The sequence below is a fragment of the Callorhinus ursinus genome, unplaced genomic scaffold (genome assembly GCF_003265705.2).
Source record: "Callorhinus ursinus isolate GAN/ISIS: 27379988/994484 unplaced genomic scaffold, GSC_fseal_2.0 scaffold9, whole genome shotgun sequence".
NCBI classification, from domain to species: Eukaryota; Metazoa; Chordata; class Mammalia; order Carnivora; family Otariidae; genus Callorhinus; species Callorhinus ursinus.
Window position 1 is genome coordinate 44,460,074 of NW_027397071.1, and position 26,748 is coordinate 44,486,821.

At 36.2% G+C, this 26,748-nt stretch overlaps 1 protein-coding gene across 7 annotated transcripts in view; it reads right to left on the reverse strand.

Annotated features, from left to right (window-relative positions):
* The window catches only part of LRRC7 (leucine rich repeat containing 7), a 933,028-nt gene that overhangs the window by 293,207 nt on the left and 613,073 nt on the right, over positions 1-26,748 (reverse strand). For all 7 annotated transcript variants that reach the window (XM_073896539.1, XM_073896538.1, XM_073896541.1 and 4 more), the window contains one exon: positions 20,229-20,431. In XM_073896539.1, coding sequence (XP_073752640.1) covers positions 20,229-20,431 — 203 coding nt within the window. The remainder of the gene's footprint in view (positions 1-20,228; positions 20,432-26,748) is intronic.

Here is a 26,748-nt window from a genome sequence, read left to right on the forward strand (position 1 = left end):
ACTCCTTAAATGTTCATAGGTGGGGGAAGTGACTGACTCAGATTGTTATTTCTGAGAAACAACTGGCATCTGTAACCAGAAGCAGACAGGTGGGTGATCAGAAAACAGGTGAAAAATAATGAGAGTCTTAGTTAAGGCACTGTTAGGAGGGGTGAGGAGAGATACGAGTCGGAAGGAGAAACCTTTCAGATTTGGCACCAGTAATACACAAGCAGTCAGAAAAGGGAGGGTTCTAGAGGGGAGGGGGTGGGGGGATGGGTTGGCCTGGTGATGGGTATTAAGGAGGGCACGTTCTGCATGGAGCACTGGGTGTTATGTGAAAACAATGAATCGTGGAACACTACATCAAAAACTAATGATGTAATGTATGGTGATTAACATAACATAATAATAAAAGAAAAAAAAAGAAAAGGGAGGGTATGTGCAGTAGTGGAGCCCTAGGTTGATTAGGTTGATGTGGAAGGTGTGGGGCTGGGCAGTGCTGAGAGCATCAGATAAGACTGCAGCTGTAGCTAAAGGGAACACTTCAAATCCCTTCTAGGGCATTTTAGCGGTATTGAATGCACATCACAGAAGAGCTCTTTTCTTCCTCACACAAAGATGGCAACTACAATAAATACCTAAACATTTTATCCCAGAAAACAGTAAATATCACTGCTGTTGTTTTTGAAATACAGATCTTTTCAGCAACAATTTGCACAAGGGCTTTGTTGAATCATTTCTCCCTTTAGAACAGCAAATTTATTTTAGCATTTGTCATTGCCTTAGAAGGAAGGAAATATATATCTGTTTTATTGGAATAACAGCTGTCAGTTCAAATATACAAGGCATAGCAACCTTGCCAGATGCATTCTACTTGAGAAAAATATACATTTAAAAGTTTTTAAATGAAAATGGTTTCTAAATTATAAGACCCTAATTACTTCACTTGGTAGCAAGCTAATAACACCAAAACAGAAATAGGAAAAAAGTGAAAGCTGAATATAAAAGTAGCACTTTAAATAGTTTTAATTTTGACCCATCTTAATTGCTGCTAGGCATTTGGGCCAAATTCCTGCTATCTTTATAATACTTAAGACAGTGATGGGGTGCCTGGGTGGCTCAGTTGGTTGGGCAACTGCTTTTGGCTCAGGTCATGATCCTGGAGTCCTGGCATTGAGTCCCGCATGGGGACCCTCTGACCCTCCCCCCTCTCATGTACTCTCTCTCTCTCTCTCTCTCCCCCAAGTAGATAGATAAAATCTTAAAAAAAAAAAAGACAAGTGATGTCTGTGTGTACATGTACATGTGTGTATTTGTGTGTGTATGTGTGGCCATGTACCTTGGGGGTTTTCTTTAGTTGCCTTTTTAGTAATTACTAGTTGGTAAAAAAAAAATCTGGCTAATTGAAATTTATAAAAATATTGGCTTTGTCTATAGAGAAAATAATCAATATGGTGTGTGAGCAATTGGGTTGAATGGCATTCATTTAGACTTTCGTATACACACACAAGGTTCTTGTCTATCTATGCTTTAATCAGTTGTAGGTAACTGAAAATCCAACCTGTGCTGGCTAGCCCTGCCCAGGTCAGTTAATCAGACAAAAGATGATATAGTTGGAGTCTCTTTTCCACTTATACTGATAGTGGAATGATTATAAACTTTGGAATCAAACAAACCTAGATTTGAATTCTGACTCCACCCTAACTGGCTACATACTGTTGAGCAAGTTCCATACATTTTCTCTAGGGCTCAATTTAGCATTTAAAAAGCCCAGCTGGATTGTGTTCTAGTCTTAACCTTTAACAATGCACTTCTACCAAGCAGAATTCCCTGACCCCAGTCCCACAGCAAAGCATGATTAGTTGTCTCTCTACTGTGGTTTCATATAATCTGTGTAATCGTTCTACAGTCTGCTTTTACAGAATCATATTATAATTATTTATGCAACAAATATTTAGTGAGACCTTAACTTTGAACCAAACAATGTGTTTCCTGTTGAAACAAAGATTAAATAGATGTCCCATATCCTCATGTCTTTCTTCTTCAACCCTATTTCCTTAGAATTCTGTAGGTATTCCATAAATATGTACTGAATGAATAATGATTGTAGGTTTGGTAAGTGCCACTTAGAACTGTACATGTGGTAACATGGAGGCAAAGTGGAGAGTGAAATAACTGCCCGTGAGGGAAGGATGAGGGTGGTGGGAGGACGTGACAACCGGAAGACTCTGAAGGGAGCATATGAGGCAGAAGAAAGGGCATGAGCTTAGAAGCAAGAAGGAGCTTTGTGTTTGAGGGACACTTCACAAGACAGCAAAAGTAAGAGACAGGGGAGGTAAGCTGTAGGGAAACAATGCCTCACATTAGCATGATATGCTCAGCTGTGTGGTTTTATTCTGTAAGTTAAAGAGGAGATGGAATAGTCTTAGCCTACGTTGTGGCCTGGTCATAGTTACACTTGGGTATACTACTGTTGACTGTGTGAAGAATAAATTGGGGCAAAAAAATAAAAGCAGCCTTAAGACCTATCAATAAGGAAACTGTTCCATTAGTTCGCTAATAGATGCTGAGGGCCAGACAAATGCTCTGTTGATAGGGTGGAAAGGTGAGATTAGATTTAGATATATATAGGTGGCAAAATTCACAAGACTAGCTGTTGATCTGATGCAGAAGGTAAATAAGTAGGGATATAACAGGGTCCTGCTATTGCTTCCGAATGGACAGTCACTAACTGAGACAGAATATAGAACAAAAGATGGGTTTCAAGGGGGAAAATTAAATTTGTTGAGGGGCACTTGGTTAAGCATCTGCCTTCCAAACAAATCATGCATGATACCAGGGTCCTGGGATTAAGCCTTATGTCTGCTCCCTGCTCAGCAGGGACTTTGCTTCTCCCTCTCCCTCTGCCCCTCCCCCCTGCTTGTATGCTTGCACTCTCTCTCTCTCTCAAATAAATAAATAAAATCTTAAAAAAAAAGAAAACTAGACTTGTTGAGTGTGAATATTCAAGTAAATCCAGAAAGCACGTATAAAACTGAAGACTAAGAGACAGGGCTGAGCTGGCAGAGGGCACTTGAAGTAATGAGCACTGGGTGTTGTATGCAACTGATGAATCACTAAATTCTGCCTCTGAAACTAATAATACAGTATATGTTAATAAAAACAATAATTAAAAAAAAAAGCTTTACTGCCTGGTAGTAAATGAATGAATTACCTAGTTTTTGCCTTACTTGCCTTCCTTATTCCTCGACAATGTCATCACTCCCTCCTTAGAACTCCTCGCTCCCTGGTTCCTGTAACTCTGTTATAAACAGAGTTCAGACTTCAGTTAGCATCCCCCATGCCCTGCCCTGTTGGCCTCTGCCCTGCTCCATTTCTCCAGAGAACTAGAACTCCTGGGCAGGCCGGTGACAATGGCAATGACAGAAGGAGTTATCATTGATGTTAATGAGTAAATTCACGTGATGGAATGTATATTACAAGCTTTTATGTAGTCAATCCTTAATCATTTAGAACAAAGAAAGAGAAACTTTATTCCTGTTAAAGGCCATTGACATAGATAAGAGACAATGGAGAGCCCTGGGAGTTAAATTTAACACAATTAACCTTTATTGCCACCTCAAAAAAAGAGAACAAACGTTTAATTCATTTGCTTAAAATTTAAAGACAACAGAGTTAACTCTCTAGGCAATAAATACCACATGCACACGCACACGCACACACATTACTCATGCCAAAATGAAAAAAATCAACAGTGAGACTAGTTGTTACTAAAAAATCAAGCAAAAAGATTCTAAAGAGATACATAGAATATTGGCATTTCCTCTAATCTGTGGTCAAGATTTAACCAATTTATTGCCATTTTGGGTTCATTACAGAAACAGCAAACTACCTCGGTATGGAAAGGATGAATATCTCTAGGATTCTGTTAAAAAGTAATTTTCACATAAATTTGGAAGAATGGATAACTGCAAAAGATTTTCTGTTTACATCACTGTTAATTTAAAAAAGAAAATAGTTTCCTTTCTATAAAGTGGGTTATCATTTCTCATTTTATACAAAAATGTCAGCCTTGTGGTCTTCTTTACAGTACTATAGCTGCTAACAATTGACATTTTGCCAGGCCCCATAACCATACTTCACACACATTGCTTTTTAATCTATAACAATGAAGAGGAATTACCACAAGTTCAATAAATGACAAAAATAAGATGCTGGCCAAATAATCCTGCAAGGCAGATGTTTTCTTTAAATAGGAGAGAAACGGAGATGGAGAACCTTCTCCTGTCTGGGATGCAAATTAAAATCTGCCTGATTCTAAAGCCCTAGCGCTTTCTACCTCACCAGACATTTCACTTCTAACTTCTCTTCCTCTTAACAACTAGAGGCTCTTGGTGGAATTTTGGAGCTGACCTTCAAAGTTAAATAATACCAGCTAGCAGGCAATAAGTGTGAGTTTACATTATTCATATCTTTGCTTCTCTTGTGTCCTATCATTTCTCAGCACCTGGGGAACAGTTCATTATCTCTGAAGTCTAGTGGAGGGTCTCTTAAACTTTTCTGCCACAGTAACCTCTAACAACAGAATACAGAGAACATGACTTGTTATCTTTGCAATGTAGATGAATTTTGCATTTGATTCCATAACATATTCATGTCTCTGTCTTAAAAATCTTTCTAATTAATTGTCATTCTAGAAAAATGTAGCACATGCATGCTATAGTAGATCCTAACTCACAGCCTCACGTATCTGTACTAATTTTTGGAAGCAAATGTTCACATGGTGATTTTTTACATATGACTAGAGGCTAGTTCTGTGGAAGGTCAGCCGCATAATCATACTGAAGGAATCCCAAGTCCCCATAGCAAGCTAAGAATGGCCTGACTTCCCAGGGTTCCCTGGTCAACAATTGGATCTTGAAGTGCTTCTAAATCAGAAAGGGCATTCTACTAATGCAGCAATTTGGACTCACTTTTGGAATGAAATCAGCCTTTAGGGAACTGATGGAGGATTATTTCTCTAGAGTGTAATAAAACATTTTATAGAGAATTTATGCTCTAATCTCTCTAGAAATTTAGGGGATAAATGTATAAAAAAAAAAACAAGCAAATAAGAGATGAAGCAACTTCATTTATACTCTAGAGAAAAAATCCTCTATCAGTTCCCTAAAGGCTGACTCCATTCCAGAAGTGAGGCCAAATTGCTGCATTAGTAAAATGCCTTCTCTGATTTAGAACCACTTCATATACTAAGGACTGAGCCAGGAAACGAATAACATTAAAACATGTAATAATCAGTTAACAACTATTTAAGAACTAATGGAAAGAATAGATAGCTGATATTGACCTGCTTTTTACATTTACATTTTTACTTTTTATGTCATTCAATTTTCTCAAATGATACTTTATAATTTACTTGAGCATTAGACAGTTACTTTCATCACTGCATCTTACAGATCATTTTCAAAAGGACCACGATACGGTCAGATCCAGCAAAAGGTTAACCCCGGGTTTTCTCTTCCAGCTCAATTCTCTCTCTTCTAATTTTTTTTTAAATTAATTTTATTTTTATGAAAGCATTACAGCAGTTCTTTGTCCTCTCCTTTGCATCCTACAATCCCTCTTCTAGAGGTAGTTGCTTTCAACTTTTTAAGCTATTATTTCTTGTATTTTCTTCTATATTTCTAGAGAATACACATGTATTTCTACTTCTTGTTTTATCAATTGCAGACATTGCCTTTTTACAGTTAACTTTGAACAACATGGTTAAACTGCAAAGGTCCACTTATCTGTGGGTGTTTGTTAATACAGTTCAGTACTGTAAGTGTATTTTTTCTTTATAATTTTCTTAGTAACATTTTATTTTCTCTTATTCTATTGTAAGAATTCAGTATATAACATATACAGCATAACATATGTTGACCAATTGTTGTATTATTGGCAAGGCTTCAGGTCAACAGCAGGCTATAAGTAGTTAAGTTTTGGGGGAGTCAAAAGTTATATGTGGATTTTTGACTGTGCTGGGGTCAGTGCCCCTAATCTCTGTGTTGTTCAAGGGTCAAGTGTATCTCATATTATGGCAGTTGAAAAACCATTATCATTTCTCATCATCCCATCATCACTTTCTTGCTTTTTCCTCATCTTCCCAGTATACTCACATCCAAAGTTCTTGTTAAATCAGTAGTTAATGCTGATATTAATAATGTTTATTTGTATACTGTGTTGTTTACTCATAAAAGATTTTTTTCTGAAATTGCTTCATGTTTATTTGCTTGGTTTTCTATGCATTTATCCTTAATTTATTCCAAATGCTCAAACAGCTCTGTCAAATGTCCAGCAATTATATTTCCAAATGCTAAAGCACATCAGATAAATTTTATCTTATTTTGATTCTGGAGGAACTCACTCCTGCACCCTGTGTGGCAGGCTCCAGTCTGGACAGATTGCTCTCTCAGTGTGATATGCATATGGATTCCATAGATCTTCATTTGCTAGTCCTCTGAACTGGGCTCTGGTTTCCCAAATTCCATACCTTCTGTCTGTTGGTTTAGTCGCACATTCTCTAGTAGAAACCTGAGAGTCACCTGTGTGTCACTCACTTTGCCTCTTCCCTTGAAATATAAATATGAAACAGAAGACCAAATCCAGTAAGTTTTGCCTCCAAAAAACATTTCTAACCCATGTCCTTTGTTCCATCCTCAGCGTTAAAATCAGAAGCCAGGTCATCATCACCTCCCACAGGTTTCTATAAGTTTTGCCTAACTGCTCTCTTTGCCTCTGGGCCTATTCTTTTATTTCTATTCTTTGTGCAGCAAGAACTTTCCAAACTATATTTCTGATCTTGCTATTGCCAGATAGACCCTTAAATGAATTTCCACATATTTCAGGATAAAATTCAAACTGCCTATCTTAGTGTGGAAAGCCTTCATAACTCTCTAGCCTTGCCTCTCATTGTCTCTCTTACACTATGTTTAAGTTATACTTAACTTCTTTCATCCTTAAATATGCCTCATTTGTACTATCTCTGGAAACATAGATCTCTCCGCTTCTGGTGAACTCTTACTGTCCTTAAGTCTTAGTTGCAATGGCATTCCTCAGGAAAGATGCTCCAATAAATGTTTCCAAAACACCCATTGCTTCTCTACCCGTCATAATAAACAGCATACTTGATACAATTACTTGTTCAATGTCTGCCTTTCATGCTACAGAGTACATACATCTGTTCAACAGCTGTTTTCCCAGTGACTAGGAAAGTATCAGGCACAAAGTAAATAATTATTTTTTCATGAAAAAATTAATAAATATCTATAATAGGTTGCAAACTCCAATTTTCTGCAGGAGCTAGGTAGATAACTTCAGTGCTAGGGGGCAGCTTGGGTGGAATCTGTGGCAAACTAGATCTGCTTCATCAAAAGAGCCCAACAATCCTCAGTTCTACCTAATCATTAGCAATTAGGAATATGGACTCTACCAGATCTTCCTCTTCTTTTTTTTTTTTTTAAAGACAAGCCAGGAATCTGGACTTTTTGATAAAATCTGGCATTTTATAAGTTGACCACTAGTGCATTAAGGAAAAAAAAAAAGAATAGGCAGGCCAAGCAAAACATGGCTGCTTGTTTCAGATCTCTGGGTAGAGAATAGATATGTATTTCCAGTCCTGATCTGGTGAGGCTCTTTCAGATCTATCACTATCTTCTGGTATCTTTTTGAGAATCTTAGTTGATATCACATAGTATGCATCTAAAACACATTTTGTCATGTTTTTCCACACAATAACCTCTTCCAATATATTTTTTAATAGTGTCCAGGTCTCCAGGATGAAAATCTTGTCAACTTTAATCCTTCCTTGTTCATCCATGAATCTAGTAAAATGCCAAATTCTGAAAGGTCTTCCTTCGGATTAGTGAATTGAAAAGGATTTGGAGTGATATAGGCCAAATTTGAATTTTTTAGTTGTATAACCTTTGGTAAATTCTTCAACTTCATTGTGCTTCTGTGCCCTTACAGTTAAAATGAAGAAAACAAAACCTGTTTGTCAGGGGTGTTCTGAGGACAAAAGAGCTATTATTGCATATAAAGGGCCAGGCACACAGTAGGTGCTCAATAAATATCCATTGCACTTTCTGCCTTCTCTTTACTTGCTCTGTCACTTCTTTTCTTCTTTACTGTTTCTACAGCTAGCACACTGGTCCAGGAACATAAGCTAATGTAATTTTAACTTGCATCTTGCATCTGTTTTTTACTCCCCACCATGTCAAGAAATAATTTTATAAAATATAGCTACTTTATATATTTAAGGCCCTCAATTCCCTTTGTAAATTATATTCCTCTGTAATCCTAAACTTCATGCACCCCATTCTTCCACCCTTTCAGCTCACTTAAAGATTGCTACTTCCCATGCTATCAGTTCAATTGTTCAAGCACTTCTTTAACACATTGAGACCTCTATAATTTGAATCAAATTTCAGTATCATTCTTGTCCCTCAAGTCCTACAAACCATCATCTGTATCTATATCTTCTTCTTTCTCTCTCATTAAAACGGAGGAAATATGCTTATTCCTCTCAAAGGCAACGCTTTCATGCATTCTGTAAATCCTATGTCCTTTTGCTTTCAGGACTTGAGATTATTTTCTTCTAATTTATTCTCATTAGTGTACAAATGTGCTTTAATGTCATTGACCTTGAAAACAAACACACAAATAAAGAAAATACTTAACCTCAAACATCTCTTTAGCTTGTTTCATTTCTCTGCTCTCCCTCACACTATAACCTTTAAGAAAGATGTGTATCTCCACCATTTTCTTTTCAATCCACTTCATTGGGTTTTTGCCCTACTACTCTTATTAGGGTCACTAATTACCTCCACACTAGCAAATACATCGGTCCCTCCTCTGTCATTTTAGTCAGTCTCTTAGTTTACCACTCCCTCTTCTTAAAACACCTTCTGTTCTCTTCTGGCTTCCAAGACAACACATGGTTTCCTCCTATACCCACAGCAGCCCTTTCTCTCCGTGTTCTTTTCCTTTAGCAATAGCAACTCTTTCTAAATCTCTATGCAGGTCCTTCTCTCCAACATCTCAAATCCATGCCATTAGCAAATCCTATTAATTTTACTGACAAAGTTTTGTCTAAAATGCTTCTTTTTCTTCACTACTCTCAACCTAGTTGAAGCCACCAACTTCTCACCTGAATAACTACCATAGGCTCTAATCTCATCTTCACTCTCCACTAGCCACAATGTATTCCCACACTGCAGCCAGAGTGGTATTTTACAAATATAAGTTATTCCACATCATCCTTTTCCTTAAAATACTTCAGTGGCCCCTGATCTCACTTAGTATGAAATCTTAAGTTCTTCCCTGTCTTAGGAATTTGCATGATTTAGCCCAACTACCTCCTGCATCTGCATCTTGTACTGTTCTTCCTCTCATTCATTACACCCCTACCTTCTTTCTGCTCCTTCAACACGGCACTCTCCTTCCTGCCCTAGAGTATTCCTTCTGCTGGGACTGTTCTTTCTCAAATCTGCATGGTTGACTACTCTCTGTCATCTAAAACTCAACATAATTGCCCTCCTTTATTTTCATCATGGCACTTGCTGTTATCTTACATTTTCTTTTAAAAATTACTTCCATTCTTTTTTTGCAGCAATGTAGGTTTTGTGAAAATAGAAACTTGTAGGTCTTGCTCCATAATATATCTCTGGTACCTAGAACAGTTGTCTGCACATAAATGGTACTCAAGAAATGTTTGCTGGATGAATGAACAAATCAATGAACACATTTTACCTAATATTTGTTTTTTTTATACCATTTCAAAAAATTGGCAGTAAAAATCAACAAATGGGTTGCTTAATCAGATTTCAACAAGATTTGATATTGGGTAAAGGGTAGCAATAAGTGATAGGATAAAAAAAGTGATATGACGAGTAAGACTTTAGTTGGAAAATTGTAACGAACTATAGAAATGATCCCTAAAAGTATAGTCTTCAGTTGGAAGATTGTAAAACAGTCCAAAAAATGACTGGGGTACTCTGGATGTCCCAGTTTCTCACTGACACATAAATAAGAGATGTTGATACTATAAACCTTTGAAACAGTAGAACATTTTAAACAAAAATAGAAATCAGAGTAAGATAAAAATGATCTAAAATTTTCCACATATAAACTATGTTTTTTACAAATTTGTCCTTCATCTCACTTTCTTTTGAGCCCCTATGGAGTCTACCTACATTACTTATTTGTTGAAAAAAAACCCTGTGCATTTGAATGCCAAAATAATTGCAACAAAAGAACACTTTTGGAGAAAGATGCTTCAGGCAAGAGAGTAAACAGAGTCAAATTCTGATTATGTATGCATCACTCATGTGAGTTTCATTCTGGAGATGGTTTTGTATACTCAGATAAATTCTATACCTTTGGCACCAGAGGAGAGAGTGATGCACCATGAATATCTTTGAGGGAGTGACAGAGTTGAAAAGGTCTTTTTTTTCCCCCCTATTTAAGCCCAGGATCTTAGGAGAGCCCTCCATAGATTATGTGTGCAGCTCCTTACGTAAAATGCCAAGGTTATGGATAATTCTGAGTTTCTGAAAGACAAATACTTAAGGAATTGTTCGTTAATGTGCAATTTTAAAAAAATGAGGCAACTTTATCAAACAAGTAGCAGTTGTCATGTTCTCCATTTGTGAATTTAGGCCATGTTTAATTTAGAGCAAGGCTTTTCATATTTCTCAATCATGACAATTGTTTAATCAGCAACTATAGTGATACAAGTAGTGCCTTTCACTCTGAAAGATTCCTTTTGAGTTGAAAAAAAAAGAATCAATTATCATTCAAGTTTTAATAAACTAAAATCAGAATTATGAACTAACATCTCAAAATTTGTCACCCTAAAATATTTTTTCTGTGGCTCCTTTGATCTCATTAGATTTTTCACAAAACTAGCAAAGTGACCTTGATTTCAAATAATGTTATTTAAAGGCCTGAGAGAAACAGGCCCTCAGTCTCCTAAATCAGAGGTAGCAAATATCAGTGAATAAAAAGAAAAAAAGAATCAATTAAATTGAAGAGATATGATATGTATAACATTGGAGGACACTTTTTTGCTTGTCAAGCATCCATTCCTCTCTTTCCATTAGAACCCTGACCTTCCTTCTAAGGGCATCTCTCACTGTATATTAATTGGGAAGGCATCTGGAATTTGAATCTTGAACAAACACCAATATTATGTGGGGGTGTTTGGAGATCTCATTCCTCACAAGAGCAGCAATGTGTGACCCATACTGCTACTGTGCTAAGGATTCTGTGCGGCAATCCAGAGCTCCCTTGTTTCTTGTCCTTTTTCCATGTACAGTTCTCCAGGATCTTATTAAATTAACGAGCCCCTGATATATTTCCGATAAATGTTCATCTTTACCAAAATAAGCCATTTCTCTTAAGTCAAGAGTTATTTTTCATTCTACTGTTTTCCTAGAGTTTTCAGATACTTTATATTATTTAATCCTCACCACAATCTTCAGAAGTGAACAGGAACAAATTTGTTAGTATCTACTGCAAATGAAGAAGCTAAAGTTGAAAGGGGTTAAACAGAATGTCTGAAGTTTCATGGTTAACTCTTGTCAGAACTTGTGTTAATAACTAGGCCCTCTTTCTCCAGACTCTTTATAGTGTATTATAGTACTTATATGATAATAACCAGTGATTACAGTCACTACTGGTGGAGATACACATCTTTCTTAAAGGTTATACTGTGAGGGAGAGCAGAGAAAGGATGCTTCCTTCTATTGCTTATCATTTTTATCTATTTAAAAGGAATCTCAGGACGCCTGGGTGGCTCAGTCAGTTTAGCATCTGCCTGGGGCTCAGGTCATGATCCCAGGGTCCTGGGATCAAGCCCCACAGAGGGCTCCCTGGTCAGGGGGGAGCCTGCTTCTCCCTCTCCCTCTGCCTACAGCTCCCCTTGCTTATGCTGGTGCACTCTCTCTCTTTCTCTCTGTGTGTCAAATAATAAATAAAGTTTTAATAAAATAAAATAAGACAAAATAAAAGGAAACTCAAATGAGTGAATCACAAAACATTAAGTCTGAAAGATTTTAAAGGACTTATTCCTTTACACGTAAAGTATTCCATACATGTAAAAGTATGCTCCATGACATCTTTCCTTTGTTACCTTTGACTGTTTTAGAGTCAGAGAACACATTCCTTAACTTGAGAAAATATCATGTGGCAGATGTAATCTATATGGACAAAGTACTTAGAGTTTGAGAGTAAAAAAACAATGCAGAATGCATGGTATTAGGTCATGGATTGCAGAGCAGGTGCAAAAATTTCCCCACCTCACTTGAACCCCCAGGATCGCATCAAAAATTAAACAAACAAACCACCATTAAATGAGAGAGTTTATTTTCTCTGTCCTATGCTGATGTGCTCTAACTTTTCCTGTCCTTCCTTACTTCTGGTCACTGTCAAATGTCTTACTCTTTGTAAAACAACAGACACCATATTGGAGGAAGCTACCTCTGGTGTTTTATAACAATGATAAGGTATTTAGGCAGTTATCTTAATAGTGGTTAACACAATTGAATTGTATGAGAAATCCAGAGATACGCATAAGTTTTAAATTTTGTTGGGAGGAAGAAGTGGTGGTGGTGGTAGGTGTTATTTCATATAAGACAATGTGAAAGACTTCTCTGGTAAGGTGATGTTTGAGCAGAGGACTGAAGGAAATGAAGAAGGCACAGGCCATGTGGAATGTTGGCAGGAGGAAAAGCAGGGGCCAAGTCTCTGAGCAGAGAGCTTGCTTGGCTTTTCTGTGTAGGCTCAGGTCATGATCCCAGGGTCCTGGGATCGAGCCCCACGTCGGGCTCCCTGCTCTGTGGGAAACCTGCTTCTCCTTCTCCCTCTGCTGTTCCCCCTGCTTGTGCGCTCTTGCTATCTCTGTCAAATGAATAAATAAAATCTTTAAATAAAATAAAATGAAATGAAATAAAATATCCCCCCTTTGATAAATTCTTGACTGCTTCATATTGGGTAACCAATGCTTCAGCTACACAGTCCTGTATGAGTGGAAACCATGGTGCAGTGGGCACCAAGCAATGGTTTTTAATGTAGCCCTTGCCTGGCCCCTGGCTCCCCAGCATCTGTCTGTTTCCCTGGAAAACAACTGTAGATATGGGGGGCATTTTTTTCTGGCATCCCACAGCTTATTGACAATATTCTATATTGGATGTATATTGTTAAGAGTATACTTTCATTTTTTCTATATACCTTTATGAACTTGAATTTAAACAACTGCTTAATTAAAAACAAAATACTGAAAGAAGTTGGATACCAGAGCTCACCTTCATGTGTACTATGGATTATAAAGCTCCAAAACGATGCATTTGTATTGAGAAAATAATTACACACATGCATTACAGAAAAATAATGTTTTTCACAATTTGGCTGCATTTCAAAAAGTGTTATATCCTATTTTTTAAAAGTGGCATGTGGTATATCCATACAAAGTTATACTACTTGGCAATAAAAAGGGATGGAGTACTGATACATGCTACAAGGTTGGTAAAACTGGAAAACCTGATGCTCAGTGAATAAAGCCAGTCACAAAATGCCCTATGTTGTATGATCCCACTTATATGAAATGTCCAAAATAGGCAAATCCATAGAGCAAGATTTCAGAGCAAGAAGCAGAGAACACGGAGTGACTGCTAATAGGTATAGTGTATTTTGGGGGGGCGGGGGGAAGGTGATTAAAATTTTCTATGATTAGACAGTGGTGATGGCATTACAATTCTGTAAATATAATAAAACCACTAAACTGTACATATTTTGTAAGGGTGAATTTGATAGGTATGTGAATTATATCTCAACAAAACTCAATAAAAACTCTTTAAAAAAGAGTACAGGTTTACTGCCTATCTTTTCTTGTGAAGGAATACCATTTATTCTGGCATGAATGTTTTCCACATTTGGCTATGAAAATATTCTTTTACAGTAAAATAATAAAAGTCTTGCATGAGACTTTTAAAATGTTTATTTAGCAAAAGAAAGGGAATGTCAGTTCCCACACTTTGCTGGATTTTGAAATCCAGAAGTGTGGGATCTACTGATCTGGGTCAGGATGAGGCAAGAGAGGCCAGGTGAAGACATTATCAATATGCCTCCAGAAAATTAACAAGTTTTAAGAATGTATAGTTTAATATTCAAATGAATATTTGTTTCTTTGGTCTTCTTCCTAATTATTTAAAAATAGTTGTATGACTTCCCTATATCTCACCCGTTTTGTGTCCCTCTGAAGGTGTTTTTATGGCATTTCAATAGGACACTAGAACCTCTCCTTTCTAATATATAAAACTCATGTTTTACAAATAAAATGCTCATGACCTTAAATTTTTAAAAAGCTTGGAAGATTGGAAATTTCTAGAATTAGCTTTGATAGTACCACACAGTTGAGGCTATATCTTTTTCTTCTATTCATTATGAGCCAATAGGTTTTTGTAAGCTATAAATATCCAAATCAAAATCAATTGAGATGCCATATTTCTCTTACCCATGGAGTTTTTACCAACATGAGCATAATAAAATTTCCCAATTTTATCCCTGTACACACAGTTGCCATGATACTGGGGGAAACACAGGTAATTTCTAGACAAGTTCCTATGATGGGTTAGCACTAGCATTTTGCTTTTTATAATTTAATTATTTGTTTCTCAGCGATTTTCTTTTTCCTTTCTTTCTCAGGGACATTATCTTGTCTCCTGGTTTTAATTCTCACCTCTACGTGGATAACTCTTACATTCATCTCCAACTCTGACTTCTCTCCTGAGTTCCATTACATTTTGTTTATTCCTCTGTTGAATACTTCCACATGGACAGATATTTTTATTTGATATATCAATGTCTAAAACCAAGCTAATAATTAGAATATGCCCAGAGGAATGTAACTAAGATGGCGAAGCATTTAGAAAGCATGTCTTTGAAAAATGGTCAAAAAATTTTGGAAACTTGTCTTGGAAAAACAGAAGTTTAAGGCAAAGTATATGAATTCCTTTAAAATATTCTAAGGATCAGGGCAGTAATGCCAGAAGCATAGTTCCTTGTCCAGAGAGGGCATGCCTTAATAATCTTTGTATCACCCCAAGTGCCTAGCCCAGTTTTAGATGATGAGATAGATGGATGGGTATGGGCAAACATCATTAACATATTGCAGAACATTCTAATAACCTGAACTTTCCAATAATACAGTGGTCTGCCTCTTAATTTAGTGCTTTCTTCCACTAATAGAAATGTTCATGAAGAGATTGGATGACTGTTGAAAGAGAAATAATAAGTGGACATTTCTGCATTGGGTGGACAGTTAGTTAACACCGGGTTCCTAAAGGGCAGTGCTTCCTGGCAACACTCATAGGACACCAAGCAAAACTTTTGTTCCATTACACACTGGGCTTTTGATTTGTTGTTACTGTAGCATAACATATTCTATCCTAATGAATACACAGTCTTTGGTAATAGTTTTGGATAGGAATCTAACATCCCACGTGGCCTAAAAGAAGTTAATGAACTTTCTTGGCCTAGATTTGCTTATTAGTAATAATTGAGGGCTAAATTAAATAATCTCCAAGGCTGCATCTATTCAAATATAATACAACATTGTGATTCTGTGAGTCAGGGAAATTTTCTGCGTAAACAGTGGTGTTACCACAAATGTGTTGGTGCAGTTGGTAGAGTCAAAAACCTAGACCCATTATAGGCAGGGAATTGATTTCCTAGAAGCTGTCCTTGGAAATTTTAGAGATAAAGTCATGCCACACAATTTTTTGTTAGAGAGTCAATGCCCAGAACTATCTTGAGATGTTACAAAATCTTACTTTTGTTTTACTCAGGGTAATTAACATGGGAATTATCCTTCATCTGTGATAGGAGAATGATGAATATTGATTATTGGATATTTCTCTATTCCATGTATCCCATATGCATTATCTCACCCAATACTCATTTATCTATTTATCTACCTATCATCTATAATCTATCTAATCATTAGCAACCTCTATTATCTTCCCGTTTTTGCTAATGAAGAAACTGAGACTCCCGGAAAATAAAATAGTTTCCCAACAAAAGAGCAGTGCTAAAATCTAATCCTAGGTTTGTCTGCGTCCAAAGGTCAGGTTCTTAAGCTCTAAAATATTTCAAGGGTAGATTGTAAAGTTTAATACAGAGAACATTTTCTAAGTCTGGTGCTTCAGATTTTGTTCTATCCTCTTTTACATGTGGTTAAATTGATCTTCCCTGTCAAATTCACTCTTTATGTCTTTCAATTTTGGTCACATATTAACTTTTCTAAATTATTTCTATTCTCTTTTTTAAGGTTCCTCTTCAGTTTCAAGAAGTTTCTCAACAGTTTTTCTCTTTATTGCTTTTTTTTTACTTTTGTCTTCCCACACTACTTCATATATAATATGCCCCTGTTATGGTCTATTACTCTGTCTATAATTTTAAGTTTCTGGTTCAAAGTAACAAGCAAAACAGTACTAAATTATAAGCTGTGTGGGTTTTCTGTTACTGTGTGAAAGGCATGTCATTTTGTATTTTTACCTTTTACTACAGCAAACTAAGTAACGCAGATTGAACCATTTCTAATAAAAAAACTTCCTGTTCTTTCATATCTATTTTTGCATCTCTTCTGACATAGTCTTGATATATCTTTTTCTAATGTCATTAACCTTGACTCTGTTCTATACCTGTTGTATTACATTTTACAGTAGCAATTCTGGACCAGCTAGAATATTCTCTGTATAAAATATCAGAAAGAAAAAAAGTAAAAAAATAATTTACAAAAAATAATTCTTTCCATAATGTAATATCAAAAAAAAAAAACAAACAAATAGCTATCTCATTTACTTAACATATTTGAAATCACCATGGTAACAATGCCAGGGAAACATAAAGAAAACAATAAAATAAAATGGCAACCAAAACAGGTTTTATTTAATTTAAATTTGAAGATTAAACTCCCTAAAGTAGACTTTGTCTACTTTTCCTCATGAAACAATGACTGTATAACATTTTGTTTGTAGTGTACACTGTGGTAATCTCCCCCACAGTCCTTGCACTCCTTTCTTTTGTGTTGTGGCCAACAATCACAAATCCACAGAGATGGTCCATCATTGTTTAATTCAATCAAAGTAATCTTATTTTTCTTGCCAAAGTGGATTCTGTAGCAAAGGGATTGGATCAGCAATAAACATGTAACACAATTAAGGCCAATGAGACCTAAGAATTAGTTAGGACTTTCAATTCCTTCTCAGAAAAACAGAGTTTTTAACTTCCTGTTTTTCTAATATGCACAAATATATCCATGTACCATAATGATCATGTCTCAACGTCAGACAATTTAGATCATATCTCGATATCAAATACATTAGAAGAAAGTAACACAGGGCTATTTTATGAAAGCAACACCTTGACTTTGGGAATTCAAAGAAACCTTAAGAGATTATGTGAAAGATCTTTGAAATATATAAAGCATGCCATAATAAAAGATAACAATTTCTCCTCAATTCAATTATGCTGGGAAATTATACTGAGTCTTTGGTTCACTTGTATTATTTTTATGTATCATTAATCCAAGCTTAGTAGGCTCCTGGTGACTTACATGATATATAAGACTCTCCGATGACACTATCTGCCTAATTCATCGAGTCAAACAATGCTGCGTGACTCTCAAGGCCTTTCATAATCTGGGTCCTCCATGCTCTCCCTACTCTACTTAGATACTGTTGGCACTCCCTCAGGTGTACCTGCAGTTTCAGACTCTTCACAGCTCTGCTGTCCCTCTCTTCATCCTCTCCATATGTACCATCTTAATCTTTGCATTTTTACCTTTTGGTCAAGCCCTTCTGTACCCCCTGCAAGAATGAAACTCTTCCCTACAACGGTATTTGGCTCTTTGGCTCTGATTACACATTATCATGCTTTTGCCTCTAATGCTTCAGTTTTCTCTGTGATTAGGTGTTTAGATCGTTGAGAGTAAGGATTGAGATTGATTTCTCTTGTGTCCACCTAAAGCCTCAAACACTGTGTAGTAATAGAGATATTAAATAAGTACTTGATTGATAAACCATGTTTTTTACTATTTGTCTTACAGAATCTGCTGCATGGATCTAGAAAAAGACTAAATAACTAGATTGGCTTAGGGCTCTCAAGATTCAACAAATAAAAATACAGGATGTCAAGTTAAATAACTATTTTTTAGTGTAAATATATAGAATGCAATATTTGGGGCATAATTATACCAAAACTTTTCTGGTTTTTAAAAAAGTTTAAAATTCAAATTTCAATGGATGTCCTTTATTTATCTGGCAATCTTAGATGGAGCTGCTCTAAAAAAATACTTATTTTTCTAAATTAGAGCTAAATGTCACATTTATGAGTCGTTTAAACCTTATACCATTTTGCCAATCAAGTCCTGTAGTACATGAAGTTCTCTGCCTTGTTCTACCTGGCAGTGACAAGAAAGAGTTTAAATATCCATTATGTGAAAGTCACCATGTGTACAGGGAGGCAAAGATGAATTCTCTGCCCTCAAGAAAGTCTTTGGGAGAAACCGTCCATTTCATGCCAACCTCTACTTGATACGCATCTGCATGGCAATCCATACAGTTAGAGCTTTTTTTAGGCCTGACCCAGACCTTCTGGCCCCAAATCCAAGACAACAGTATATACTCTGGTTGTCAAAAATGAAGTACATTGGTTTTGAAGTACACATTAAATCGTTCCTGCCTCTGAAGTATTATAATAATACCATAATTTATAATCCTAAGTGAAAACAATTATTCATGATTTGGTTTGATCGGCATATTATTCTCAGATTTTGATAGTGAAGTGAGTTTTTATTATGGAAGTTTCTTTCCCTGATTTCTGGGTATTTAATATGCATTTTTTTAGCATAAGCAATGGACATATATTGCAAGACATTTTTTCCCTCTGAGCCATTGTGTAAATCCTTCACAGGTAAATGCTATGCTGACTACTTAATGTGAGTCACTTATTTAGATGATCATTAATATACAGGGGTTTAGATTTTGAATCTTTCTGTTGTATGGCCTTGGTCTGTGTTAGCTAATCTTTTATCATCCATTCTTTTCTGCAGTGGAAAACAGGAGACAGAAGGTATTTTCTTTGCAAGCACAATGTCATAATGGCAGTGTGTGTGTGCAAAGTTTGATATTAGTTAAATTTTTAGCTCTACTATGCTTATACTTATATGCCATATATTCAATGATGTCTGTAATAATCAAAGATGCCAAATTCCAGAAATAACAGCATGTTTTTCATACTAGTATTAATTTTGTGTGTGGTGTGTGTGTGTGTGTGTGTGTGTAAAAGTATTTCTTAGACTTAGAACATATAATTCAAGGTTTTAAAACAATGTTTCCTTAACGTACAATAAAAATTTTGCTTCTGGAATACAGTGTCATATCTTCCCTTTCTTTTCCAAACATGATCTCAACCCACCGATATTGATCTCAATCTGTATTTTCACGGAGGCCATTTTAAATTAAAATAAGGCATAATTCAGGGGCGCCTGGTTGACCCAGTGGTTAAGTGTCTGCCTTCGGCTCAGGTCATGATCCCAGGGTCCTGGGATAGAGCCCTGTGTTGGACTCTGAACTCAGCGGGGAGCCTGCTTCTCCCTCTCCCTCATCCTCTCCCCCTGCTCGTGCTCTCTCTCGCTCTCAAATAAACGAAAAATAAAATCTTTAAAAATAAATAAGGGGCGCCTGGGTGGCTCAGTCGTTAAGCGTCTGTCTTTGGCTCAGGTCATGATCCCAGGGTCCTGGGATGCAGCCCCGCATCGGGCTCCCTGCTCTGCAGGAAGCCTGCTTCTCCCTCTCCCACTCCCCCCTGCTTGTGTTCCCTCTCTCACTGTGTCTCTCTCTGTCAAATAAATAAATAAATAAGAAAAAAAAAAACAACTCATTTTTAAAAAAATAAATAAATAAAATGAGGAATAATTCATAAAATGATGATTTCCATGGAGTTCAATTGGTCATACTCATCACATGAATTTACAAATGAAGTGGTATTAAGAGGTACCAACAAGCATATTGGAAAAAGTTACAGCGGTTTGAAAAACTGGCCAGTTATTCAGTGAGAAAGCTATAATCAACATTATCCTTATACCAAGTCTTTGGATATCACAAAATACTCATTTACGGTGTACATCTCAGGTTGTCAAAGATTACCTTGGGTAGCTCTTCGATTTGATTGGCATCTAGATAAAGCTCCTCTAATGTCCGCTCGAAGTTAAAGACCTCCTTCGGCACCTGCTGAAGACTGCAGTGGGAGTAGTCTAAAACTGAGATGATTTCTTCTTCACCTCGGAAACATCGGCACGGCACCAGTCGGCCGATGATTTTCCGCTTGGTGGTCATCTCCAGGCACTGCACTACAGAAACAGACAGAAAATAACTCTGCTTAATTGACTGAATTTGGAGGGCACTCTTGCAAGAGTAGAGCCATAGAAATTTAACTTCAGTATATATTTTATAATTATGTAATACTTTTAAAGTTTATAGAGGACATGCACGTGCATTATATTGTTTAACACTTGAACAGCCCTGCAAGGTATGTGAAATCGGTTTTATTCCCATTTAACAGATAAAGAAATGGAATTCAGAGAGGTTAGGAGGTATCCCATCATCAGGCAGCTTGGGAATGGCAGAATCTCGTGAGAACACAATCATGACTCAGTGCAATGCAGCTACCATGCTTACATTCTCACTCGACATACAAATCTATAAATTTTTTTTTAATTTTACACAAGTTACACTGCAGAACAGAAATATCTGGAATTGGTTAGAAAAAAATACATTTTTTTTTCCATTTCTGTAAAAATATTCAAATTTCATAAGGTTTATGATGACCTCTTTTTGATCCACAAATTCATTCCATTAATGGACATATGTTTATTGAATAACCACTATGTTCCAGGCACTGATATAGTTACTGGGATAGAGTGATGAAATGAACAAAGTCCCTGTTTTCATGAAGCTTCTATCCTATTGGAGCTACAGATTAAAGATGGATTGGTTATTTGCTTCAGAATAAGAACCTATCTTTATGAATCTTATGATTTTAATGGGAGAAAGCAACTTATAATCATGGTAGAAATTCCTGTAACAGCTTTCTCTAGGTTAAACTTACCAATTGCCATGAAATCTTGCACAGGCTTGTACCATGTCACTTACAACACTTTATTAAATCCACTGATTTTCATGTTATTCTTCTAGACTATAAGTCTCTTGAGAGTAGGAACTATGGTTTATTCATTTTGCATTTGTCTTGCTTGACATACAGTAAATATTTAATAACAAATGTAGAATGAACAAATGAATTTGTATGGAACCACAAAAGACCCCAAATAGCCAAAGCAATCTTGAAATAGAAAAGAAAAGCTGGAGGCATCACAATTCCAGACTTCAAGCTATATTACAAAGCTGTAGTGATCAAGACAGTATGGTACTGGCACAAAAACAGACACATAGATCAATGGGACAGAATGGAAAACCCAGAAATGGACTTACACTCTATGGGCAACTAATCTTCAACAAAGCAGGAAAGAATATCCAATGGAAAAAAGATGGTCCCTTCAACAAATGGTATTGGGAAAACTGGATGGCTTCATGTGAAAGAATGAAACTGGATCACTTGCTTAAACCATACACAAAAATATATTCAAGATGGATGAAAGACCTAAGTGTGGAAACCATTAAAATCCCAGAGGAGAACACAGGCAATAACCTCTTTGATGTTGGTGGCAGAAACTTCTTACCAGACACATCTCCAGAGGCAAGGGAAACAAAAGCAAATATAAACTATTGGGACTTCATTAAAATAAAAAGTTTCTGCACAGCAAAGGAAACAATCAACAAAACAAAAAGGTAGCCTACAGAATGGGAGAATATTTGCAAATGACATGTATGAAAAAGGGTTAGTATCCAAAATCTATAAAGAACTTATAAAACTCAACACCCAAAAAACAAACAATACAGTTAAAAAATGGGCAGAAGACATGAATAGACATTTTTCCAAAGAAGATATACAGATGGCTAATAGACACATGAAAAGATGATCAACATTACTCATCATCAGGGAAATAAAAATCAAAACTACAATGAGACATCACCTCACACCAGTCAGAATGCCTAAAATTAACAACACAGAAAACAACAGGTGTTGAAGAAGATGAGGAGAAAAGGGAACCCTCTTGCACTGTTAGTGGGAATGCAAACTGGTGCAGCCACTCTGGAAAACAGTATAGAGATTCCTCAAAAAAGTTAGAAATAGAACTACCCGACAACCTAGCAATTATACTACTATGTATTTACCCAAAGGATACAAAAATACTAATTTGAAGGGATAAATGCACCCCGATGTTTATAGCAGCATCATCAGCAATAGCCAAATTGTGGAAAGCCCAAATGACCATTGACTTATGAATGGATAAAGAAAATATGGTGTGTATATATACAAGGGAATATTACTCAGCCATCAAAAAGAACGAAATCTTGCCATTTGCAATGACATGGATGGAGCTACAGACTATTGTGTTAAGTGAAATAAATCAGTCAGAGAAAGACAAATACCACATGACTTCACTCATATGTGGAATTTAAGAAACAAAACAAATGAACGTAGGGGGGAAAAGAGAGAGGCAAACCAAGAAACAGACTCTTAACTATAGAGAACAAACTGAGGGTTGCTGGAGGTAGATGGGGAGATGGGTTAAATGGGTGATAGGTATTAAGGAGGGCACTAGTTGTGATGAGCACTGGGTGTCATATGTAAGTGATGAATCACTAAATTCTACACCTGAAACTAATATTACACTGTATGTTAACTAACTGGAATGTAAATAAAAACTTGAAACTAAAAAAAAAACTCAAAATACAAACAAAAAAAAATGAATTCATGAATGAATAAATGAATATATTTAGGGCTCTCCTCTCTCCCTCCCAATCACCATCAGCTATTGACAATTTGTTGGAAAAACTTCTCATTCTAACTAAAAGGTCACTACCTCTGTGAATGTCTCTCCAAGAAGAATGACTACAGTCTTCCTCTGAGTTCCCAGAGCAATAATCACATTGCTTCCCAATTACATGTTCTATTTTCCCCCTAGGTAAGTTCTTTGAAGAAAATATCTTGTTTTATTCATTTTTGAATTCACAGACACAGTATAGTTTGCCAGCTACTGAGTAGTACTAAATGAGCATTAATTTGAAACGAACTTTTTTGGTTGATTTATTTGACTTACCAAAATAAGTTTATTACTATAAAGTGGTATTAGTTTTAAAAACAACATAGCATTTTGTTTTTTAAATTGCTTAGGTTAAGTCAAATTTGGAGGGAGATGAGTAGGAAATGTTTAAGAGATGTTGGACATTCAGCCCAAGCCTTCCTTAACTTTCTTTTAACTCCCAAAATAAATAAAATGATATTTTGAGGACAGGTTCATGAGTCATCACTTTCAGGTGGTTACTTGCACTTGGTATTCTGTAGAAGACCAACCAAAAACATTAAAAAGATAAAGATGACCTTTCTTCTTCATTACTTTCTATCTCTTGAACTCCTATACTTCACATTTCTAGGAGCCTGAATCACAAGGTTTTGTAACTCTTATTTTACTTGACCTTACTTGAAATTCCTGATTATCGGTTGGTGCCTTCCCAGTCTCTACCGGGGACCTAGCATATATTAGGCAGCCAATAAATGCATCTAGTAAATATCTGACACATATTAGGCACCTAGTAAATGTTTGTGCAAGTTATTACAGTTGTAAAGGTAAGTGATGATGGCTTAGATTATGAGAGTAACAGTGAGGATGAAAAGAAGTGATGGATTGGAAAGATATTTAAGAAGCAGAATCCAATGTGTTGGTGATAGATTAAATGAGAGGTGGGAGGGGACACTTGGGGGGGGGAGAAAGAGGTGTCTCGAAAGCTTCCCAGGTTTTTAATTTGAGTCACTAGTAGTCACATCAACCACACAGCTGTAAAGTCATGCCCTGTCTGCCTCTGACCCACAGATGGATGTACAATCTACTGTTCATTCCTGCGTGGCCCTGTGCCTAGCACTCATCCTATTGTGTTGAGCCATGTGACTATTTCTTCATACCTGTCTGTTGCTGCCACTGTAAATTTTAAATATAAATTAAGAGGAAAAAGAATATCCAGACTTGCACCTAAACCATTTGGCCAGAGGGTCCACTGTTCACTAAGACTTTTGGAACTCTGTTCACTTAAGACTGCTTTCCCTTTCATTGCCCCCAAATGTAGGCTCTTCTGGTCATCTTTTCTGTCCCTTTTCTCATCCCCACAATGTACTGAAGTTTTTCCCTCACCCAATTTCCCTCTTCTGTACTTCCTCTGAACTCAGAACGTGCCTTATACCATGATCAATAATTCCATTAAGCCTTGTCCTCTTCACTGAACTCTCCCTCACAGTCTCAACTAAAACTTGATTCACTTGTAGCCTTCAAAAGTGGAGCATGCTGACATTCTCACCCCTTAAACACTTCAGGGCTGGAAAGTGGAATTGTTATCCCCCTTGCTTTCTAAAAACTATTACTCTTCTCTCCTCCTGTAAAACCCCTCTTCCTTTGATGGTCTCATTATCTAGGAGTAACATCTTCCTCTCTCATGTCATTCATTTACCATCTCTTGAACACTCCTCTGCACCCATTAATAACTTTGGTATCTCATTTCTGGACTGTCTCAATCATAACTCCTTCTAATTCTGACTTAGGGTCCCTACATTAGTAACTTTCAATTTTTGAGCTTTTCTTCATCCTAAATTTCTAAATAACTTGATTATAATGCTACTCCTTAATTTTTCAATTACAGGTTTCTAACATGTAATGTGGTGGTTTAACTTCCTGATAACAAATTCCAACACACTTCTAACCAAGCAAAAATATAGAGAGAGCAATTTTGTTTTAAATTAATAGTATTTATTTTATTATAACTATATGCTACTGTAATTCAATCACATTTTATTTCTTGTGCATTTTTTTGTTTCTTTAAGAATTTCCTTATTTTTTTCTTTGCTTTATTTTTCTAGGTACCTTTCATTAATTCAATTCTCTATCTCCTCTTGTTATAGCCAAGTGAGTATAATCTGTCATTTTCCCCCTGGAATAATCCTTCAGGAACACTGTATTTTCTTGTTCCTCTCTGGAATGTCTGTTTTTCTAGATCTGACATATATCTGTTATCCTAAAATTTCCCTTCACTATTATTCTGTGAGTTTTCTATTTCTTTCTTGTGTTACATCTTCTATTTTCTAAATCCCATGTCTTTTTCTTTCTGGACTTATTGGAATACAATATCCAAGGTGGAATGTAACATCTAGTAATTTACTGAGAAAGGATCTCTGGTACATGAGTCTCCGAACATGGTTTCATTTCACCCACAAACAAGTGAAAGTTTGACTGGACATATATTTCCAGGTCAGAAATAATTTTCCTTCATAAATTTGGAGACATTTTTAATTTATTATTTTCTAGCTTTTAAAGTTGTTGCCGGGAAATCCAGTTCCATTACTATTCAAAATCCTGTGATTTTCCCTTCCACCAGTACATCTTAGAATTTTTATGTTGTCTTCAGTCTTCTGAAATTTCAGGTAATGTGCTTTGATGTGTTTTTTAATCCATTGTACTGGGTACTTGACAGACTTTTCCACTTTGGAAGCACTTACCTTTTAATTTTGTTAAATTTTCTGTTATTATTTAATTGGTAATTTTCTCCTCTTCATTGTTTTTATTTTCTCTTTTTCTGCAATCTCAATTAGTTGGAGGTAGGACCCATCTCCTACTTTTATCCTGTAATTCAATTATTTTTTCCTTTTGTAATTTCTGTGTCTTTGTCTTGTTATTCTATTTTCTGGGAGATTTTCTCAACTTGATCTTCTAAATCCATCTTCTGTATTATCTTTCATCCAGGGCATATTTTTACTGTCAAAGTTATTTGTTGCTTCCTGAATGCACTTTTACATGGTATCCTGTTTGTATTTGAGGGTGCCATATCATTTTCATTTCTCTCAGAAGATATTAACTATAGGCTTCTTGTCTTTGTCCCCCTGCTCCTTACATTATTTCTGAGTTTCTTTTGATCTTTATCTTTCATAATAGGGGTTTTCCACAAATATCTGATGATCCCTGACTGTCCTTCAGAATTGAAGAGTGAAGCTCTAAGATGCTAATTGGAAGTTTTATATGCATGATAGGTTTTGTGGCAGGATGATCTGGCAGCAAGCCAAAGAATATCCTGGTTTTCTTCTTGGGGTATAGCTATGTAGCCTTATATAGAGAGTATTTCAGTTAATTTTCCTGTTTTTAGTACTAAGTACCTTCAGTTTCTTGCCTGGTACCTGTTGTCTCCCAGATTGTAAGGAGGTCTATGCAGTAAATCAATTTTCATATCCTTTCATGGGTACTTTAGATTGTAGCTAACAGTGTATTTTGTATGTAGATGATATTAACTACATCTTCCTTCTCTTTCATCTCAAAATTTGTTGAATTTTCTTGTTTTCTGATGCCTTCTCTTCTATTTTCTCTGTCCATATGATTATATATATTTTATTTTTATTTATTTATTTTTAAAGACATATATGAGAGAGAGAGGGAGAGAGAGTACACCAGGAAGAACAGAGGAAGAGGAAGAGAAGTAGATTCCACTAAGTGTGGAGCCCGACACAGGGCTC